The 20,623-nt window shown below is 48.1% G+C and overlaps 1 protein-coding gene across 1 annotated transcript in view; it reads left to right on the plus strand.

Moving 5' to 3' along the window:
* Window positions 1–20,623, plus strand: part of LOC127574426 (laminin subunit alpha-3-like) — a 304,580-nt gene that overhangs the window by 219,322 nt on the left and 64,635 nt on the right. The window contains 4 exon segments of the mRNA XM_052023432.1: window positions 12,048–12,161; window positions 18,616–18,734; window positions 18,831–18,911; window positions 20,159–20,277. Of these exon segments, the coding sequence (XP_051879392.1) occupies window positions 12,048–12,161; window positions 18,616–18,734; window positions 18,831–18,911; window positions 20,159–20,277 (433 nt within the window).

The raw sequence follows: 20,623 nt of genomic DNA on the forward strand, positions 1-20,623 counted from the left end.
CCTCCATCTCGCTATCCTCTCTCTCATTCTGGATCCCCTCCCCCTGCAAATTTAGTTTAAACCCCCCCGAGCAGCATTAGCAAACCTTCCTGCAAGAATGTCAGTACCCCTCCAGTTCAGGTGTAAACTGTCCCGTTGGAACAGATCCCATCTTCTCTGGAACAAATCCCAATTATCCATAAACCTGAAGCCCTCCCTCTCGCACCATCCCCTCAGCCACATATTAATCTGCCTAATCTTCCTATTCCTCTCCTCACTCGCATGTGGCACAGGTAGCAATCCTGAGATTGTTACCCTGGATGTCCTGCCCCTCAACTTAGCACCTAACTCCCTGAACTCCTTACGCAGGACCTCCTCTCTTTTCCTGCCCACGTCGTTACATCGATCACAACATCTGGGTTCACGCCCTCCCTCCTGAGAATAACCTGAACCCAATCTGAGATATCCCGGACCCTGGCACCAGGGAGGCAACAGACCATCCGGAATTCCTGATCATCCCCACAGAATATCACATCTATCCCCCGACTATAGAATCCCCAATCACTACCGCTCTCCTCTCTTCCTTCTTCCCCTTCTGAGTTGAGGGTCCACTCTCGGTGCCAGAGACCAGACCTCCGCAACCAGTTCCTGGTAGGTCATCCCACCAACAGTATCCAGAGCGGTATACCTATTATTGACGGGGACAGCCACAGGGGTGCTCTGCTCTCTCTGCCTGCTCCCCCTCCCTCTCCTGACAGTTACCCAGTTACTCTCCTCCTGTCTTATCGGTGTGTCTATCTCCCGATAACTCTTATATATCTGCCTCTGCCTCCCGAATGATCCGTAGTTCGTCCAGCTGCTGCTCCAATTCCCTAACTCGGTCTGCTAGGAGCCGCAGCTGGACGCACCTTTTGCAGGTGTGGTCATCAGGACAACTGTGCTGACCCTGACGTTTAAGGACAAAAGCTGAAAACACACTGGAAAAACTCAGCAGGTTTCTGTGGAAAGAGAAAAAGTCAGGTCTGTGACCCTTGGTCAGAGCTGGGAATGAGAGAGATACAGGTTGTTTTCAGCTGGAGAAGTGGGAGAGGGTTATGTAGAACAAAGGGAATGTCTGTGATAAGATGAGTTGAAGTGGCTTAATAGCTTCCTGGTCTGTGTAGTGACTTGTTACTGGTAAGGTGGTGGGACCTGCCCAGAAGACAAGACAATATGAGAAGGGAAAGAAAATTGGAGCCAACATGATACAAAATAGAATGTAGAACAATACAGCACTGGACAGGCCATTCGGCTCACAATGTTGTGCCGATCTTGATCCCAATTTATACCAAATGCCCTCCTCCTGTGTATCATCCATAACCCTTCATTGCCTTCATATTCATTTCTTTCTTAAGCTCCACCAAACCGCCTGCCTCCACTGCAACCTCTGGTAAACTGGAAAATGGAAAATTCTGGAAAAAAAACAAAGCAGGGCAGGCAATATCTGTGGAAAAAGAAACAGAAACACCTTTCTGAAACAAAGGGACCCTTTGTCAGGCCCGAGAAAGAGGCAAGTTGGTGTAGGTAGCAGTGAGATGTGGGTGAAACCAAGGGAGTTCCTCAGACAGAGTGGGAAGTGGGATCAGGATAAGCTCTGCCTCTCACCAACTTTTACCGATGCACCATAGAAAGCATCCTATCTGGATGCATCACGGCTTGGTACAGCAACTGCTCTGCCCAGGACTGCAAGAAGCTGAAGAGAGTTGTGGACACAGCCCAGTGCATCACGAACACCAGCATCCCCTCCTTGGCCTCTGTCTTTACCTCTCGTTGTCTTGGCGAAGCAGCCAGCATAATCAAAGACCCCACCCACCCAGGACATTCTCTCTTCTCTCCTCTTCCATCGGGTAGAAGATACAGGAGCCTGAGGGCACGTACCACCAGACTTAAGGACAGCTTCTACCCCACTGTGATAAGACTATTGAACGGTTCCCTTATACAATGAGATGGACTCTGACCTCACGATCTACCTTGTTGTGACCTTGCACCTTATTGCACTGCACTTTCTCTGTAGCTGGGACACTTTACTCTGTACTGTTATTGTTTTTACCTGTACTACATCAATGCACTCTGTACTAACCCAATGTGACTGCACTGTGTAATGAATTGACCTGTACAATTGGTTTGTAAGACAAGCTTTTCACTGTACCTCGGTACAAGTGGCAATAATAAACCAATACCAATACCAAAGCTGGTGGTGCGGGGTGACGTGTCACCACTGTGGCTTTGGCCCATTGGGACACGCCCAGCAGAACCCTGTACACGGAGAGGAGAGGGGAAAGGATGGCAGGAATGTTCTTATATAGAGAAGAAGGAATGTTATCTAAAGTTGGAGAATTCAATATTGAGGCCTCAAGGCTGCAACGTGCCCAAATGGAAGATGAGGTTCTGTTCCTCAGGCTTGTGTTGGGTCAAGTTGTAACGTGGCAGGAGGTCACAGACCAATAGGTCAGAGTGAGGTGAGGAACTAAAGTGGTAGCAACGAGAAGCTCAGGGTCACCCCTGTGGACTGAACGCTGGTGTTTCTGCAAAGCGATCACCCGCTCTGCGTTTGGTTTCTCCAGTGCTGAGGAGATCACACTGTGAGCAGCGAATGCAGGGCACTCGAGTGGAAGAAGTGCTGCTTCACCAGGACAGACTGCTTGGATCCCTGGGTGGTGGGGAGGGAAGAGGGGAAAGGACAGGTGTTCACCCCCCCTGCAGTTACATGGGAAAATGCCGTAAGATGGGGTGAGGGGTAGGTGGGGACAGAGGGGCAGACCAGGTAGTGAAGGGGGAGATCCCTGTGAAATGTTGGAGGGGGAGATGTGTCTGGTGGTGGAGTCTCTCTGGTCGAAGTTGCGAGGTGTGATCCAATGAATATAGAGGTGAAGGGGAGGACCAGGGGAAGATCTATTCTTGTTCCACTGGGAGGACAGGCAAGAACAGGGGTGCGTGAAACAGATGTACAGAGGCTTCGTCTGTAAGACACACCAGCCATCCCAGGAGCCAGGGCTGATTGATAAAGTGATACTGAGTGTGTGTTGGGCGTATGGAATGTGGAACAGTGTGTGAGGCCAGTGATTCACTTGTTGGGAGATGCCGTTAGTTGATATTTTCAATGATCTTGCCAGACAGGTTATTGTTATATTTTATGAAACAGAAGGAGGCTATTCAGCCCATTGTTTATGCTGACGCAGAGCATTCCCAACAGTCCCATTCCCCCAATTATTTTCCCCGTAATCTGTACCCATCATGACTTCTCCTGCCGCTCACTACACTTGGAGCCAGATAACCCACCGACCTGCACCTCGTTGGGACGTGGGAGGGAACCGGAGCACCCGGGGGAAACCCATGCGGTCACAGGGAGAACGTGCAAACTCCACACAGGTGAGGCAGTAGCATCTCTGCAAGGTCAACACTGGAGCACAAAGCTCCTCTCCCTAGGTATCAGCCAACGGCAGCTGGCTCGAGCTGCTCACAAAACGTGACCCTGTGCTACACTCAGTAAACTGCAGTGACTGCAGGCACAATCGCAGGCAGGAGCTCAGGGCAACACTTACTGTGCAGACACAAGAGACTGCAGATGCTGGAATCTGAAGCAACACACAGTCTGCTGGAGGAACTCAGCGGGTCGAGCAGCATCTGTGGGGGGGGGGAAGGAATTGTCGACGTTTCAGGCCGAAACCCTGCATCAGGACTGAGAGGGGAGATGGACAGGATAAAGAGGAGGAGGGGTGAAGGATGACAGACAGATGGATCCAGGTAGGGGGAGGGTGAAGGTTGGAGGGGGATAAGCAGGAACACAAAGGGCTACAGAGCTGGACTCTGATCAATAACGAAGGTGAGAATGGGAACCACTAGGGCAGGGGCATATGGCAGGTGGAACCAGAACCAGATAGGGGAGGGTGGGGGGAGCCTGTGGGTGAGTGTAGTGGTGGATAGAACCAAGAGAGGAGGGGGAATGAAGCTGGGTGATGGAAGGCTGGAGGGGAGGTAAGAAAGATGAATACAACAAGAGGAGGATGATCAGAAGGCAAGGGGGGGGGGGGGGATAAGCAGAACAGGGGAGGGTTACCTAAAATTGGAAAATTCAATGTTCATGCCATTGGGGTGTAGACCACCCAGCTGGAATACAAGGTGCTGTTCCTCTAGTTCTTGTTGGGCCTCATCTGTCCCAGGTCAGACAGGAAGGAGTTTAATTCCAGGTTTTCCATTACAATCCAGCTTAGCTTCCCATATCCACACTTTGGCCACTGTTTGTGTGGGTTGACAATTCTATCAACATGATTTCGAGACATGACTACTTCTCTTAGACATCCTACCCCTGGACCAGGGGTTCTTCCAGTAACTGAAAATCCAGAAAGTACAAATGCTGGAAATCCAAAGTAATAACAGAAAACGTTGGGATTACTCATCAGGTCAGGCGGCATCTGTGGGGAGGGACTGAAAGTCATGTTTTTGGTCGAACTGCTGTTACCTCATCCGTCTGATCTCACAGGCAGTTAAACTCTTAATAAACCATCCAAACTAAGTGTGCTTTAGAATACAGTGCTTCAAGGCAAAAAGCATTTAGATGTTGTGATGTAAGTATGTATCATTGCATGTGACTATCTGGGAGGGCGATTGTGTGTTTGTACATGCGTGTGTGCATGTAAACAGGAAGAGGTTTGTTGGTGGAAAGGTGTCAGTAGGCAGGGTGGGGGTAACAGTGTGGGTCAGCCCCACCCTGGGGCTTGGTGTATAAGTGGAGATGTAAGGACTTGTCACAATGGACTAACACTACTCACATTTTTCTCTTGTTTATTCCTCACTTCGCCGGCTCTAATTCTAAGCACCAGTTTTACAACTCAGTCTTTTAATATGCTTTATAACAAATTATGCATGGCCTAGAGGGACTGTCAATAGGAAAGATTTACAGAGGTATCAAAACCCAGGGGGCAGAGATTCAAACTAACTGGTAGAAGGATTAGAGGGAGGCATCAGGATTTTTCTTTCCCCGGAGGGTGTGTGAGAGTCTGGGGATTCACTGCTGGAAAGGCTGGGAGAGCCAGTAACACCCATAACATTGACACAGAACTGGGTGTGTATTGAAGAGCTGTGAGCTGCAGAGCTACAGACCCAATGCTCCAGGGTGGGGTTAGATTCTTTTCAACTAGAACCATAGAACACTACAGTACAGAAAACAGGCCATTCGTCCCTTCTAGTCTGTGTCGAAACTTTACTCGGCTAGCTCTATTGACCTGCACCCAGTCCGTAACCCTCCAGACCTCTCCCATCCATGTATCTATCCGATTTATTCTTAAAACTTCAGTGTTCCCGCATTTATCACGTCAGATGGCAGCTCGTTCCACATTCTCACCACTTTCTGAGTGAAGGATCCCCCTAATGTCCACCTAAACCTTTCCCCTCTCACCCGAAAGCCAAGTCCTCTTGAACTTATCTCTCCTAATCTAGGCGGAAAGAGCCTACTCGCATTTACTCTGTTTATACCCCTCATAATTTTGTAAACCTCCATCAAATCTCCCCTCATTCTTCTGCGCTCCAAGGAATTAAGTCCTAACCTGTTCAATCTTTCCCTGTAACTCAACTCCTGAAGACCCGGTAACATTCTAGTAAATCTCCTCTGCACTCTTTCAATCTTACTGATATCCTTCCTATAGTTAGGTGACCAGAACTGCACACAATACTCCAAATTTGGCCTCACCAATGCCTTATACAACCTCATCATAACATCCCAACTCCTATACTCAATACTTTGATTTATGAATGCCAGGATACCAAAAGCCTTCTTTACATCCCTGTCTACCTGTGACGCCACTTTCAGGAAATTATGTGTCTGAATTTCCAGATCCCTTTTTTCCTTCACACTCCACAGTGCCCTACCATTTACTGTGTATGTCCTAGCTTGGTTGTCCTTCAAAAATGCAACACCTCACACTTGTCTGCATTAAATTCTATCTGCCATTTTCTGGCCCATTTTTACAGTTGGTTCAAGATCCCTCTGCAAGCTTTGAAAGCTTTCCTCGCTGTCCACTACGCCTCCAATCTTAGTGTTATCAGAAAACTTGCCGATCCAATTTACCACATTATCATCTTGATCATTGATATAGGCAACAAACGACAATGTACTCAGCACAGATCCCTGAGAAACACCACGAGTCACAGGCCTCCAGTCTGAGAAACAATCATCCACTACCACTCTGTCTTCTCCCACACAGCCAATTTCAAATCCAGTTTACAACCTCTCCATGGATACCTAGTGTCTGAACCTTCTGAACTAACCTCCCACGTGGGACCTTGTCAAAGGCCTTAAAGTCCATGTAGACAACATCCACCGCCTTTCCTTCATCTACTTTCTTGGTAACCTCCTAGCACAGACATGATGGGCTGAATGGCCTGTGTGTTAAATTTTGGATAATTCTGGTCTGTTTGCCTGAGTTACAGGGAGAGGTTGGCCAGGCTGGGTCTTTATTCCTTGGAACATAGAAGAATGAGGGACGACCTCATAGAAGTGTTTAAAATTATGAGAGGCAGAGATAAGGTGGATGGTAACAGTCTTTTCCCCAGGGTAGGGGAGTCCAAAACTAGGGGGCATAGGTTCAGGGTGAGAGGGGAAAGGTTTAAAAGGGACCTGAGGGGGCAATTTTTTCACGCAGAGGGTGGTGAGTATATGGAACGAGCTGCCAGAGGAAGTGGGTGAGGCAGGTACAACAGGGTCATTTAAGAGCACTTGGATAGGTACATGGAGGGTGGGGCTTGGAACCTCCTCCAGCCTGCAACCTTGACTTTTGGAAAGTCAAATCCAGTTTAGGACTTTCACAGTGAACAGCAGGGCCCTAGGGAGTGTTGTAGAACAGAGGGACTTTGGAGTACAAGTATATGGTTCACTGAAAGCAGAATCACAGGTAGGCAGGGTGGTGAAGAAGGCGTTGGCACGCTGGCCTTCATCAGTCAGGGCATTGAGCATAAAAGTTGGGAGGTCATGTTGCAGTTGTACAGGACGCTGGTGAGGCCGCACTTGGAGTATTGTGTTCAGTTTTGGTCGCCCTGCTATAGGAAAGATGTTATTAAACTGGAAGAGTGTAGAAAAGATTTACAAGGATGTGGCCAGACTTTGAGGGACTGAGTTATAGGGAGAGGTTGGACAGGCTAGGACTTTATTCCTTGGAATGTAGGAGACTGAGGGTGATCTTAGAGAGGTGTATAAAATCATGAGGGGCATTGATAGGGTGAATGTACTCAGTCTTTATCCCAGGGTTGGGGAATCAAGAACTAGAGGGTACAGGTTTAAGGTGAGAGGGGAGAGATTTAATAGGAACCTGAGGTGCAACTTTATTTACACAAAGGGTGGTATTTGTGTGGAACGAGCTGCCAGAGGAAGTGGTTGAGGCAGGTACAATAACAAGATTTAAAAGACACTTGACAGGTACATGGATTAGAAAGGTTTAGAAGGTTTTGGGCCAACGCTGACAAACAGAACTAGCTTGGATGGGCATCTTGGTCAGCATGGACCAGTTGGGCTGAAGGGGCCTGTTTCTGTGCTGCATGACTCTAAGATCTCTGCCACGTCAAGGCCCCCTTTCTCCAGAGAAGAGAACCCGCCCCCCCCCCACCCCCCCGTACCTGAGCAGTGAGGCTGGGTGAGGGATTTGGAGCAAAGGTGGACACAACATTAGTTCGGATCCAGGAGAATGGCAGAACTGGGTTGATGGGCTGGATGGCCTTGTCCTTCGATTAAAGGAAAGCAAAACTGGGAGGAAAAGTTAGCAAGAAGGATCATAGAGTCACAGAGCATGGAAACAGGCCCTTCGGCCCAACGTGTCCATGCCGACTGTGTTGCCCAGCAAGCTGGTCCCATCTGCCCACGTTTGGCCCATAGCCCTCTAAACCTCTCCTATCCATGGACTTATCTTGATGGCTTTTAAATGTTGCTAATGTGCCCACCTCAACCACTGTTTCTGGCAGCTCGTTCCAAATGTGCACCACTCTTTGTGTGAAGAAGCTGCCCCTGATGTCCCTTTTAAATCTCTTGCCTCTGATCTTAAACCTCTGCCCTCTTGTTTTTAGCACCCCCTCCCTGGGAAAAGGACTCTGTGCTTTTCACCCTGTCTATGCCCCTCATGACCTTATACACCTCTATCAGGTCACCCCTCAATCTCCTACGTTCCAGGGAATAAAGTCCTAGACTACGCAACCTCTCCTTGTAACTCAGGCCATCAAGTCCGGGCAACATCCTGGTAAATCTCTTCTGCACTCTTTCTAGTTTAATAACATCTTTCCTATAACAGGGTGACCAAAACTGTACACTCGTTGCAAAGAAACCTAAAAGCCTTATGTTAACATTGGTTATTTTTCTGACACCTTTCCTCACATTGATGACATTTGGAAGCGATTGCTAGCGGCTGGGTTCATATCTTTCATTGTTTGTGTTGCTATGTTGATAACTGTGCTGTGGAGAATAAACGTTCCAAGGGCAAAGTAAGTGTTTCAGCTCTCCTATATAATAGGAAATGACTGAGCAATTGTCTAGACACGTCTGAGTCCAGACATGGAAAAGGTGTGTGGCTGCCACACCTTCTGACTAGTATCAACTAGACCTGTGAATGCGTCGACTGATTTGTCAGGGCTGGATCAGCAGTTATAGCTGCTATAAACCTGAGTCAGAGAAACTGAGTTTAAAGGCGGAGTTAGCCACCTGAGTTTGAATCAGCCCGACTTCACAGACCAGGTATAAAAGAATCGATCGGCGGTGAACTCCCCAATTTAAAGTATTTGCCCACGAGAGTCTAGGGCTGCAGGGATGCCTGTGTGTAAGGTGTGGGTGAAGAGGCTGAGAGTTCTGGTTGTCTTGCTGTCGATTGTTGGACCATGTTTTGGAGGGATGAGAGCCGTGGAAAAGCCAAAGGATATACCACAGACTCCAGAAAATGTTATCCTGAGTAACACCAGTAACAGAGTTCACTGCAGACAGGTAACGTTCCGATCTGTCATCGTTAAACATTAAGTGAGAAGTTGAACAGTTTTGTAGTTTAAAGGAACCTTCAGCTTGGGTGTAGAAGCTCTTTCCAACTGAACAAGAGACTCTCAGAAAGTGAAAGTGTGCCCCCAAGTTGTTCCGTGCAATCCAATCTAGGGCTTAAATTGTTTAATTGCTATTTCTTTAAGTATTGTGCTCTTAAAAATATTGTGGCTATATTAGCCTGAGGTTACATAAAATGGGAGGGAGGGAGAAGGGAAATATTACAAGGTGTTCAGGCGAGGAAGGTTTATCAGGCAGGGAGTCGCAGTGATCTGGAGCACACTGTCTAAATATTTGGAGGAGGAGAGTGACTGGGCAGCATGAGAAAGGCAGGCAAATTGGACTGAAGCTGTGTTGTGTTGTGCTCTGAGGAGAGGTGAGGGGGATGGTATGACCTTCATGTTGTTAGAGCATGTGATTTAGATTTCCCTAGAAGTTGCAGTAATTTGGTAAATTGGTTTATTATTGTCACGTGTACTGAGGTACAGTGAAATATTTTGTTTTGCATGCCATCCATACAGATCAATTCATCACATCAGTGCATTGGGGTAGTACAAGGGAAAACAATACAGAATGCAGAATAAAGTGTTACAGCTACAGAGAAAGTGCAGCGCAGGCAGACAATAAGGCACAAGGCCATAACGAGGTAGATTATGAGGCCAAGAGTCCATTTTATCATACTAGGGGACCATTCAGTAGTCTTATAACAGTGGATAGAAGCTGTCCTTGAGCCTGGTGGTACGTGCTTTCAGGCTTTTGTATCTTCTGCCCGATGGGAGGGGGGAGAAGTGAGGATGTCCAGGGTGAGTGGGGTCTTTGATTGTGCTGGCTGCTTACCGAGGCAGTGAGAAGTGTAGAGAGTCCGTGGAGGGAAGGCTGATCTGTGGGAGGGTATGTGTTGATATTTAACCTCCATAGTTGTAGTCAGGCTTGCTTACCCTGTGGCCATACCCATCTTCTCCCCACCCTTCCTCCCCTCCAGTTGCATCTTGTACATTGACAAAGTTTCTATCTCAGTTACCGAATAAATTCCACAGTCTCTTGGATCCCTGCGGAGACGATTCACTGGCTGTCTGAACATTGGACATGGGACAGTGCAGCACGGGAACCAGGCCCCCTGTGATCTAAACTTCTTGCATTTGACCCTGTAGCACTGAAAAGAAAGTGTAATTGTGGAACTGTTCCCAACTTCGGCACAGCTCACAACCGGCCAAGGTCTGCTTAGTGGTATAACGCAGGGAAGAACACACAACACTACAGCACAGTACAGGCCCTTCGGCCCACAATGTTGTGCTGACATTTTATCCTGTTCCAAGATCTATCTAACCCTTCCCTCCCACATAGCCCTCCATTTCTCTATCATTCATGTGTCTGTCTAAGAATCTCTTAAATGTCCCTAATGTATCTGCCCCCACCACCTCTGCCGGCAGTGCGTTCCACGCACCCACCACTCTCTGTGTAAAAAAATTACCTCTGACATCCCCCTCATACCTTCCTCCAATCACCTTAAAATTATGCCTCCTCATGGTAAGCCATTGTCGCCCTGGGAAAAAGTCTCTGACTGTCCACTCGATCGATGCCTCTTATCATCGTGTACACCTCTATCAAGTCACCTCTCATCCTGCGTCAGTCCAAAGAGAAAAGCCCCCCAGCTCGCTCAACCTCTCCTCATGAGACATGCTCTCCAATCCAGGCAGCAAATCTCCTCTGCACCCTCTCTAAAGCTGCCACATCCTTCCTGTAATGAGGCGCCTAGTACTGAACACAATATTCCGTGTGGTCTAAACAGAGTTCTGTAGATCGTCTATAGGGGGAAGGATGGCTCCCACTTTGACATAGCAAGATCCCACAAACAGCAATGAGATAATGCCCTGGTGGAGTTGTCACAATTACTGGGGACGATTCCTGTGTTTGTTTTGGTGGAATGGTGGAGAAGGGATTGTTCAGACAGGTTCTTATAATGAAGTTCCTGCTAAAGGACCACTCATCTGAACATGCAATGTCCCTCAGCACAGCACTGGCAGGTCCACCGAGGTTACATGGAGGCACACAGCAGAGAAACAGGCCATTCAGTTCATTGATGCTGACCGTCAACCAACCTATTATGCCAATAGGTCTGAAACCCTCCATCAGTACAGATCCGAAAGAAGGCCACTGCCTGAAACATTTCCAGAACTGGTCACCAGGATACAGGAAGGATGTCATTAAGTTGAAAAGGGTGCAGAAAAAGATTCATCAGGATGTTACCGGAATGGGAGGGCTTGAGTCCTAAGGAGAGGGAGGATTGTCTGGGGACTTGTTTCCCTGGAGCGGAGGAGGCTGAGAGGTGACAACAAAGGTTTATAAAATCATGAGGGTGTGGATCGGGTGAATGGTCACAGTAAGGGAATCTAAGACCAGAGCGCAGAGTTAAGGTGAAGGGAATGATTTAAAGGGGACCTGAGGGGCAACTTTTTCACACAGAGGATGGTGGGTATATGGAACGAGCTGCCAGAGGAAGTGGCAGAGGTGGTACAGTCACATTGCTTTGAAACATTTCAAACAGGTGCACAATAGGAAATGTTTGGTAGGGATATGGGCCCAAATGTTGGAGAAGTGGGACTGGCTCAAGTAGACAACTTGGTCAGCAATGGATAGTTGGGCCGAAGGGCCTGTTTCCATGCTGTGTAACCCTATAAGTGTAAGAACTGTGTCATTCTGTCCCACGGGGAGTGAAGTCCGGTGTTTTGATTTGCCCTTTGTTAGTGATTTATTCATGTAAGTAGCTGCTGTTGGGGGTTTGTGCTCCCCCCGCCTCTCAACACCCCTCCCTCCTCCTCCTCCTGCTCCCTCCCTCTCCTCCCTCCCCCCTCCTCCTCCCTCCCCTCCTCCCTCCCCTCCCTCCTCCTCCTCCTCCTCCTCTCCCTCTCCTCCTCCTCCTCCCTCCCCCTCCTCCCTCCCCCTCCTCCTCCTCCTCCTCCCCTCCTCCTGATTCCTCTCCTCCTCCTGCTCAGCGTGTTAACCCTCAGACCTTGTTCACTGTTGACAGAGGTGTGGTGTTGGATACTACAGAGAACGCAAAGGCTTTTTCCTGGGTCGGTGTGTACCTTGTCGCTGTCATGGACATTCCAACCAATGTGAAGACCAAACTGGAAAATGCATTGTAAGTAACTGAAGATAAAGTTTTGATTTAATTGATCAAAGTATTATCGTTTGCTTTATTAGTCGAGTCAGTGAGTTCAAGAGTCAGGAAGTTATGCTGCAGCTTTATAAAACTCTGGTTAGGCCACATCTGGAGTATTGCATTCAATTCTGGTCTCCCCATTACAGGAAGGGTGTGGAGGCTTTGGAGAGGGTGCAGAAGAGGTCACCAGGATGCTGCCTGGATTCGAGGGTATGAGCTATAAGGAGAGGTTGGACAAACTTGAGTTGTTTTCTCTGGGGCAGTGGAGGCTGAGGGGAGACCTGATAGAGGTTTATAAGATTATGAGAGGCATAGATAGAGTGGACAGCTGTTATCTTTTTCCCAGGGTCGAAATGTCTAATACCAGAGGGCATGCATCTAAGGTGAGAGGGGGAAAGTTTAAAGGAGATGTGCGGGGCAAGTTTTTCACACAAAAAGTGGTGGGTGCCTGGAACAGGCTGCCAGGGATGGTGGGGGAGGCAGATGCGATAGAGGGGTTTAACAGGCTGTTAGACAGACACATGAATGTGCAGAGAATGGAGGGAGATGGGCCATGTGCAGGCAGGAGGGTTGGTGTAATTAGCTGAATTAGTTTGGCACAGACAGGGTGGGCTGATGGGCCTGGTCCTGTGTTGTGCTGTTCTGTCTTCTATGTTCTACTTTACTGGCAGCGAGTTGTACAATCCAGCAGACCCTCGCTGGCCTTCACCCATCCCTCTCCATCACCACACCCTCAATCCTTCTCTCTATCCACCTTCCCCTCAAACCCCCCTCCCACCACAGTGGCGCAGCGGGTAGCAGAGACCCGGGTTCAATCCTGACCTCCGGTGCTGTCTGTGTGGAGTTTGCACGTTCTCCCTGTGACCCTGTGGGTTTCCTTCCACATCCCAAAGACATGTCCCCTGTGAATTGCCCCTGATGTGTGGGTGGGTGATAGAATCTGGGGGGAGTTGATGGGATGCTGGGAAAATGGAATGGGATCAGAGTAGAATTAGCGTAAATGGATGGTTGAAGGTCGGCACGGATTCAATGGGCTGAAGGGCCTGTTTCCTGCTCTTTATGACACTATGACTTGACCGATCCAGCTCCACATTCCCACCCTGAAGAATTTTATCCTGAATTCCAATTTGTGACTGTTATGGATTTATAAAATCACAGAATATTTACGACATGGAAGAAGGCCATTTGGCCCATTGTGTCTGTGCTGGTTGAATAAAAGCTCCCCAATCTAACCCCACCCCCCAGCACTGGGTCAGTAGCCCTCTTCGTCTGCATTCCAGTCACGTTGAACTATGTTGGGAGTTTCTGCCTCTCCCCCCTCTCAGACGCTGAGATCCAAACTCCCAGCCTACGCTGGTGGAAAAACTTTTCCTTGTCAAACTAATCCTCAACCAATTATCTTAACTCCACCCCCATGGGTTTTGACCCCTCTGCCGAGGGATATAGTTCTTTCCAATTACCTCTCTTCAGGTCCCTCAAAAGTTATAGTCTGGTAAGTGAGTTTATTATTGCCACGTGTACCAGGGTACAGTGAAAAACTTTGTTTTGCATGCCATCCATACAGATCATTTCATCACATCAGTCCATTGAGGTAGTACAAAGAAAAACAATAACAGAATGCAGAATAAAGTGTTACAGTTAAAGAGAAAGTGCAGAGCAGGCAGATAATAAGGTGCAAGGTCATAACGAGGTAGGTTGTGAGGTCAAGGGTCCATCTTATCATACTAGGAAACTGTTCAATAGTGTTATAACAGTGGGATAGAAGCTGTCCTTGAGCCTGGTGGTACGTGCTTTCAGGCTTTTGTATCTTCTGCCCGATGGGAGGGGGGAGAAGAGAGAATGTCTGGGGTGGGTGGGGGTCTTTGATTATGTTGGCTGCTTTACTGAGGCAGTGAGAAGTGTAGGCAGAGTCCATGGAGGGGAGGCTGGTTTCTGTGATGTGCTGAGCTGTGTCCAGAACTCTCTGCAGTTTCTTGCGGTCCTGGGCAGAGCAGTTGCCGTACCAAGCCGTGATGTATCCGGATAGGATGCTTTCTATGGTGCATCGGTAAAAGTTAGTGAGGGTCAACGGGGACATACCAAATTTCTTTAGCCTCCTGAGGAAGTAGAGGCTGTGTGTAACCGCCCATTCCTGGCTGAAAAACAAGAAGGTGGTGGGTGTGTGGAATGAGCTGCCAGAGGGGGTGGTGCAGGCTGGTACAATTATAGCATTTAACAGGGATTTGGACCGGTACGTAGATAGGAAAAGTTTGGAGGGATACGGGCCTAATGCAGGCAAATGAGACCAGTGTAGATAGGCATCACAGTTGGCATGGACAAGATGGGCTGAAGGGCCTGTTTCTGTGCTGTGTACCTCTCTGATTCTATGATTCTTTGATAACCAGCAACGTAAACACCTCTCAACAGTGATTTCTGTTGCTTTACCACATAGGGTTGGGCAGTGATTAATTGAGCTTAGTATGAAGTATGTACAGGCTGTTGAACAAATATTAAGATCTAATTTCTTGCATTGATCTGAATGCTTTTAAGTAAAGCTGTCGAGATTACTTTATTTGAATGTTTGTTCAAAGAAGATTAATTCATTGTGGGAACCATTCACTGCAGGCACTGTGTAGTTACAACATAGAACAGAGTCATACAGCACAGAAAGAGACCCTTCAGCCCACTATGTCTATGCTGACCAACAGGCACCTATCTACATTAATCCCATTTACCAGCACTTAGTCCATAGCCTTCTATACGTTGGTGATTCAAGTGCTCTCTGGGTACCTACACACTGTGAGTCTCTGCCTCCACCACCCCCTCAGGCAGTGTGTCCCAGATTCCAACCCGTCCTCTGGGTACAAAAATTGTTTTGTAAATCCCCTCTAAACCCCTTACCTTTACCCCAAACCTATGGCCATTGATTTTTAGACACCTCTTCTAAGGGAAAGAGTTATTAAAAGAAAGTTAGATGACGAAAATAAACGGATATGTGAGGATCCAGTTATTACTCTTTGCAGTGTGAACTTCACAAATTACTGTGAACACCCGCTATGATTAAAGTGGAGGTCGATGGATTCTTGGTTAGTAAGAGTGTCAAAGGTTATGGGGAGAAGGCGGGAGAATGGGGTTGAGAGGGAAAAATAAATCAGCCATGATCGAATGGCGGAGCAGACTCGATGGGCTGAATGGCTTCATTCTGCCCCTATGTCGTATGGTCTAATTCCTAAGTGCCCTCGGACACTGCCACATATGGGTGATAGAAGCTGGACATGACAGTGACACCAGGTTCTGAATACATAGAAAAAGCACGTGAAGTTTGTTTTAAAAATCATAAAGGCGGCTGGGAGCAGAGTTAGGGGAGATCATTTTAAAAAGAATCATTTATCTTTCCTCGAGGCAGAGTTTAAAGGTCAGATTTTGTAATCCAACTGCTTGTATCCCTCTCCCTCCTACGTAAGTGGAACATGTCTACAGAGCCTGGGGCAGGGGATGGGCCAGGGAGGGGCGGTGCACACAGTTGTGACCTGGAGTAGCAACATTTTGTTCCAATACTGCTTTTATTTTACACATAATTAAAGTATTTTTTTACAGCTTTGGCACATATTTTTACTTGACAAATGGTAATCATTAGTCACTGAGAGAGAATCCTACAGCACAAAAGGAGGCTATTTGGCCCAACTTGCTGGTGTTAGCCTTCAGAAAGATCACTCAGATTGGCCCCGGTCTCCCTGGTATTCGTCCAGTTTCTTGTCCGTGCAGTTGGATCAGACTCCCCGTCAGGCAGCACAACTCTCTGCTGAACTAAAAACTATCCATTGACTCCCACTTCCCAGCTTCTCCTCCTGGTCCTGCAAAGACCAATGAACTTCAAATTGTAGTATCAGTGACATACAGAAGGCCATTTGGCCTGTCGACCCTCTGCCAGCCTGCCCTCCAGGTCTCCCTTCAAATCCCTTCAAGACTAAACCACTTACGTTGCTCCTCCCAAATTCTTCTTCTTAAAATCCACCACTTCACAATTCATCTCGGCATCTTCTGTGTGTCCACACGTTTCACAGTCGTCATGGAGACAGACCGTTTGGCCCAACGGTCCGTACTGACCACTAATGCCATTCCCCACATGCCCATCAACTCCCCCGGGTACTGCCGCTCACCATTCTACCCAACTGCATGTCCCTGGGCTAGCAGTCAGAATCAGGTTTATTATCACTGACTTAGCTGACGTGGTTTGTTATTTTGCGGCAGCAGTACAGTGCAAAGACATAAAATTACTATAAATTACAAAAATAAATAAATAGTGCAAAAATTCATGGACCATTCAGAAATCTGATGGCAGAGGGGAAGAAGCTGTTCCTGAATCATTGAGTGTGGGTCTTCAGGCTCCTGTACCTCCTCCCTGATGGTAGTAATGAGAAGAGGGCATGTCCCAGGTGGTGAGGGTCCTCAGTGATGGACGCCGCCTTCTTGAGGCACCACCTCTTGAAGATGTCCTCGATGGTGGGGAGGGTTGTGCCAGTGATGGAGCTGGCTGAGTCTACAACCCTCTGCAGCCTCTTTCAACCCTGCGCATTGGAGCCTCCATACCAGGCAGTGATGCAACCAGTCAGAATGCTCTCCACCATACATCTGTAGAAATTTGTAAGAGTCTTTGGTGACATACCGAATCTCTTAACAAAGTAGAGCCGCTGGCTTGCCTTCTTCATGATTGCATCAGGTCCAACAAGTAGTTAAGAAGGCCCACATCATTTTGGCCTTCATAGTGAAGGGGTTAAGAATATGCAGGCTTGTTACCGTTATGCAGGGAGTTGGTAAGACCACACCTGGAATACTGTGCACAGTTTTGATCTCCTTACCTTAAAAATAAATTGTAACATCAAAGACAGTCTGAAGGACATTCAACAGACTAATACCTGGGATGAGAATGTTGAGCTAAAAAGAGAGACTAAATAGTTTGGACCTGTATTCCTTGGAGCTATTCAAAGGACGACCTCAATGAAACATGAAAGATCCTAAGAAGGCTTGACAGGGGAGATGTTGGGATGTTTTCACCAGCGGAAGAGTCATGAACAAGGGGACAGAGCTTCACAATAAGGGGCTGGTCATTTGAAACTGAGGTTGTAGGAATTTATTTGCACCGAGGAGAGTGAATCTCTGGAATTCTCTGCCCAGAAGCTGGTAGAGGCCAGATCATTGGATACATTTGATGCAGAGATAGATAAATATTGGAAACATCGAGGAATTGAGGGTTATGGGGAACTGACACAGAAGAGGAGTTGAGGCCAGCATGGATCAGACATGTTCATATTGAACGGTGGGTCAGCCTTGGGGGCCAAGTGGCCTATTCCTGTTCCCATTTCCTTGTGTTCTTGTGTGGGAGGAAACCGGAGCACCCGGGGGAACCCACGCCATCACAGGGAGAACATTGCAAGCTCCACGCAGACAGCGCCCAAGGTCAGGATCGAACCCGAGTCTCTGGAGCTGTGAGGCAGCGGCTGTACCTGCTGCACCACTCTGCCACCCTGGCGGCCTGCATCCTCCTCACTACTGAGTGTTTCCAAGTGCTTGGGCACTAAACCAGCTCCCTTGAAATGTTTACATGATGGGCCAGCTGGTTGTGGCCAGACCTAGTGAACACCTCTCCTCTTTCAGCCATTAATCGCCACATATTCTACACCATCCCTGACTCCTGATCTCCTGACCTCTAACCCTTCATGTGCTCGTAGATCTTGTTGGTTTACGGGTGGCTGATCCTCTCTCCATGATGCTGCCTGACCTACCGAGTATTTCCAGCATGCACCATTTTTAAATCTTTTTAAAAGTCAGGAAGTCATGTTGCAGCTGTATAAAACTTTGGTTAGGCCACACTTGGAGTATTGCGTGCAGTTCTGGTCGCCCCATTACAGGAAGGATGTGGAGGCTTTGGAGAGGGTGCAGAAGAGATTCACCAGGATGCTGCCTGGATTAGAGGGCATGAGTTATAAGGAGAAGTTGGACAAACTTGGGTTGTTTTCTCTGGAGTGTCAGAGGCTGAGGGGAGACCTGATAGAAGTTTATAAAATTATGAGAGGCATAGATAGGGTATAGGCAGCCAATATCGTTTTCCTAGGGTAGAGGGCAAGCATTTAACATGAGAGGGGGAAGTTCAAAGGAGATGTGCGGGGCAGGTTTTCTACACAGAGAGTGGTGGGTGCCTGAAATGCGCTGCCAGGGGTGGTGGTGGAAGCAGATACGATAGAGGTGTTTAAGAGGCTCTCAGATAGACAAATGGATGTACAGGGAATGGAAGAATGTGGACAATGTGCAGGCAGAAGGGATTTAGTTTAATTCTGCATTGTGCTCAGCACAGACCTTATGGGCTGAAGGGCCTGTTCCTGTGCTGTACTGTTGTGTGTTTTAGTGAGTTGGATGACCGTGAGGCTGAGTAAACTGTTGTTCTTTTCTGTGACAGGGCTGCCAACACAATACGGAAGGGGATCACTGTGAACGATGTCAAGCAGGTTTCTATGGGAATGCCGTCCAGAGCGTCTGCAACCCTTGTGCTTGTCCACACAGGCAAACCTCCAACAAGTAAGGACCACAGAACCAAACCCTGAAACATAGCAGCACAATTGCTTCCATGTCGTTCCTGCTGTATTGGTGACCTGTACTTACTTTCCATCACAGCTTTGCCACACAATGTGATGAGATCAATGGCGCCATGAGGTGTTTGTGTAAACCGGGCTACACCGGGACAAGATGTGAGAGGTTGGTCGTTGCTCTTCGATCATGATGGCAGTCAACTTTATGAAACGTTGGTTAGGCCACAGCTGAAGCACTGTGTGCACATCTGGTCACCGCACTGCAGGAAGGACATGCCTCCACTGCCACGGAGCGGTTCACCAGAATGTTGGATGGGATGGAGCATCTCAGTTATGAGGAGGGACTGCAGAGGCTGGGCTGTTTCTCTTGGAGCAGAGGAGGTTGAGGAGGGACCCAGGAGGTGTACAAAATTATGAGGAACATAGATAAAGTAGATACTTGATAAATTGGTTTATTATTGTCACTTGTACCGAGGTACAGTGAAAAACTTGTCTTGCATACCGATCGTACAGATCAATTCATTACACAGTGCATTGAGGTAGCACAAGAAAAAACAATAACAGAATTCAGAATAAAGTGTCACAGTTACAGAGAAAGTGCAGTGCAGGCAGACAATAAGGTGCAAGGCCATAACGAGTTAGATTATGAGGTCAAGGACTCATCTTATCGTACTAGGGGACCATTCAATAGTCTTATAACAGTGGGATAGAAGCTGTCTTTGAGCCTGGTGGTACGTGCTGTCAGACTTTTGTATCTTCTGCCCGATGGGAGGGGGGAGAAGAGAGAATGTCCAGGGTGGGTGGGGTCTTTGATTATGCTGGCTGCTTTCCCAAGGCAGTGAGAAGTGTAGACAGAGTCCATGGAGGGGAGGCTGGTGTCCATGATGCGCTGGGCTGTGTCCACAACTCTCTGCAGTTTCTTGCGGTCCCGGGCAGAGCACTTGCCGTCCCGAGCCGTGATGTATCTGGATAGGATGCTTTCTATGGTGCATCGATAAAAAGATTTTCCTCCCAAAGCAGAGGTATCTAAAACTAGAGGGTGTGGTTTTGGGGTAAGAGGTTTAGAAGAGATTTGAGGATGACAATTTTCTCCCAGAGGGTGGTTGGAATCTGGAACACACTGTCTGAGGGGGTAGGGTCAAGGGATACGGGGAATCAGCAAGAAAGTAAAGCAGAGGGCAAGATGAGATCAACTGTCGTCTCACTGAGTGGGGGCCAGATTCGAGGGGCCAAACGGCCCACTCCTGGTCTTGTTCTGTTCTGTCCACCTGGTCTATCACCGGTATTCCCCACTGACCCTGCCTGCTTCCCTTTCTCCAGTGCCAGCCCACCTGCTCAGGTTATACATTTTCTGGGGGGGTTTGTGCTGACAGGAACCGGTTGCACTGACTTTGTTGTTGATGGAACCCACAGGTGTGCTCCAGGTTACTTCGGGAACCCGCTGGAGATCGGGAGCCAGTGCCGAAAATGTCAGTGCAGTAATCCGGACTCCAGCTGCGACCCCCTGACAGGACAGTGCAACAACTGCGAAGGTAATCGCGTCACACTCCACTAACAATAGGAGCGAGGAGAGGCCATTCGGCCCCTCGTGCCTGTTCTGTCACTCATTACAATCACAACTGATGTTCCACTTCAGCACCACTTTCCTGCATTAACCCATGTCCCTCAAATGGACATTCTCTCTTCTCCCCCCTCACGTCGGGCAGAAGATACAAAAGCCTGAGAGCACGTACCACCAGGCTCAAGGGCAGCTTCTATCCCGCTGCTATCAGACTCTTGAATGGACCTCTCATATGATAAAGATGAACCCTTGATCCGTCAATCTTCAATGACCTTGCACCTTATTGTCTGCCTGAACTGCACTTTCTCTGTAACTGT

The sequence above is a fragment of the Pristis pectinata genome, chromosome 9 (assembly GCF_009764475.1).
Source record: "Pristis pectinata isolate sPriPec2 chromosome 9, sPriPec2.1.pri, whole genome shotgun sequence".
In the NCBI taxonomy this organism is placed as follows: Eukaryota; Metazoa; Chordata; class Chondrichthyes; order Rhinopristiformes; family Pristidae; genus Pristis; species Pristis pectinata.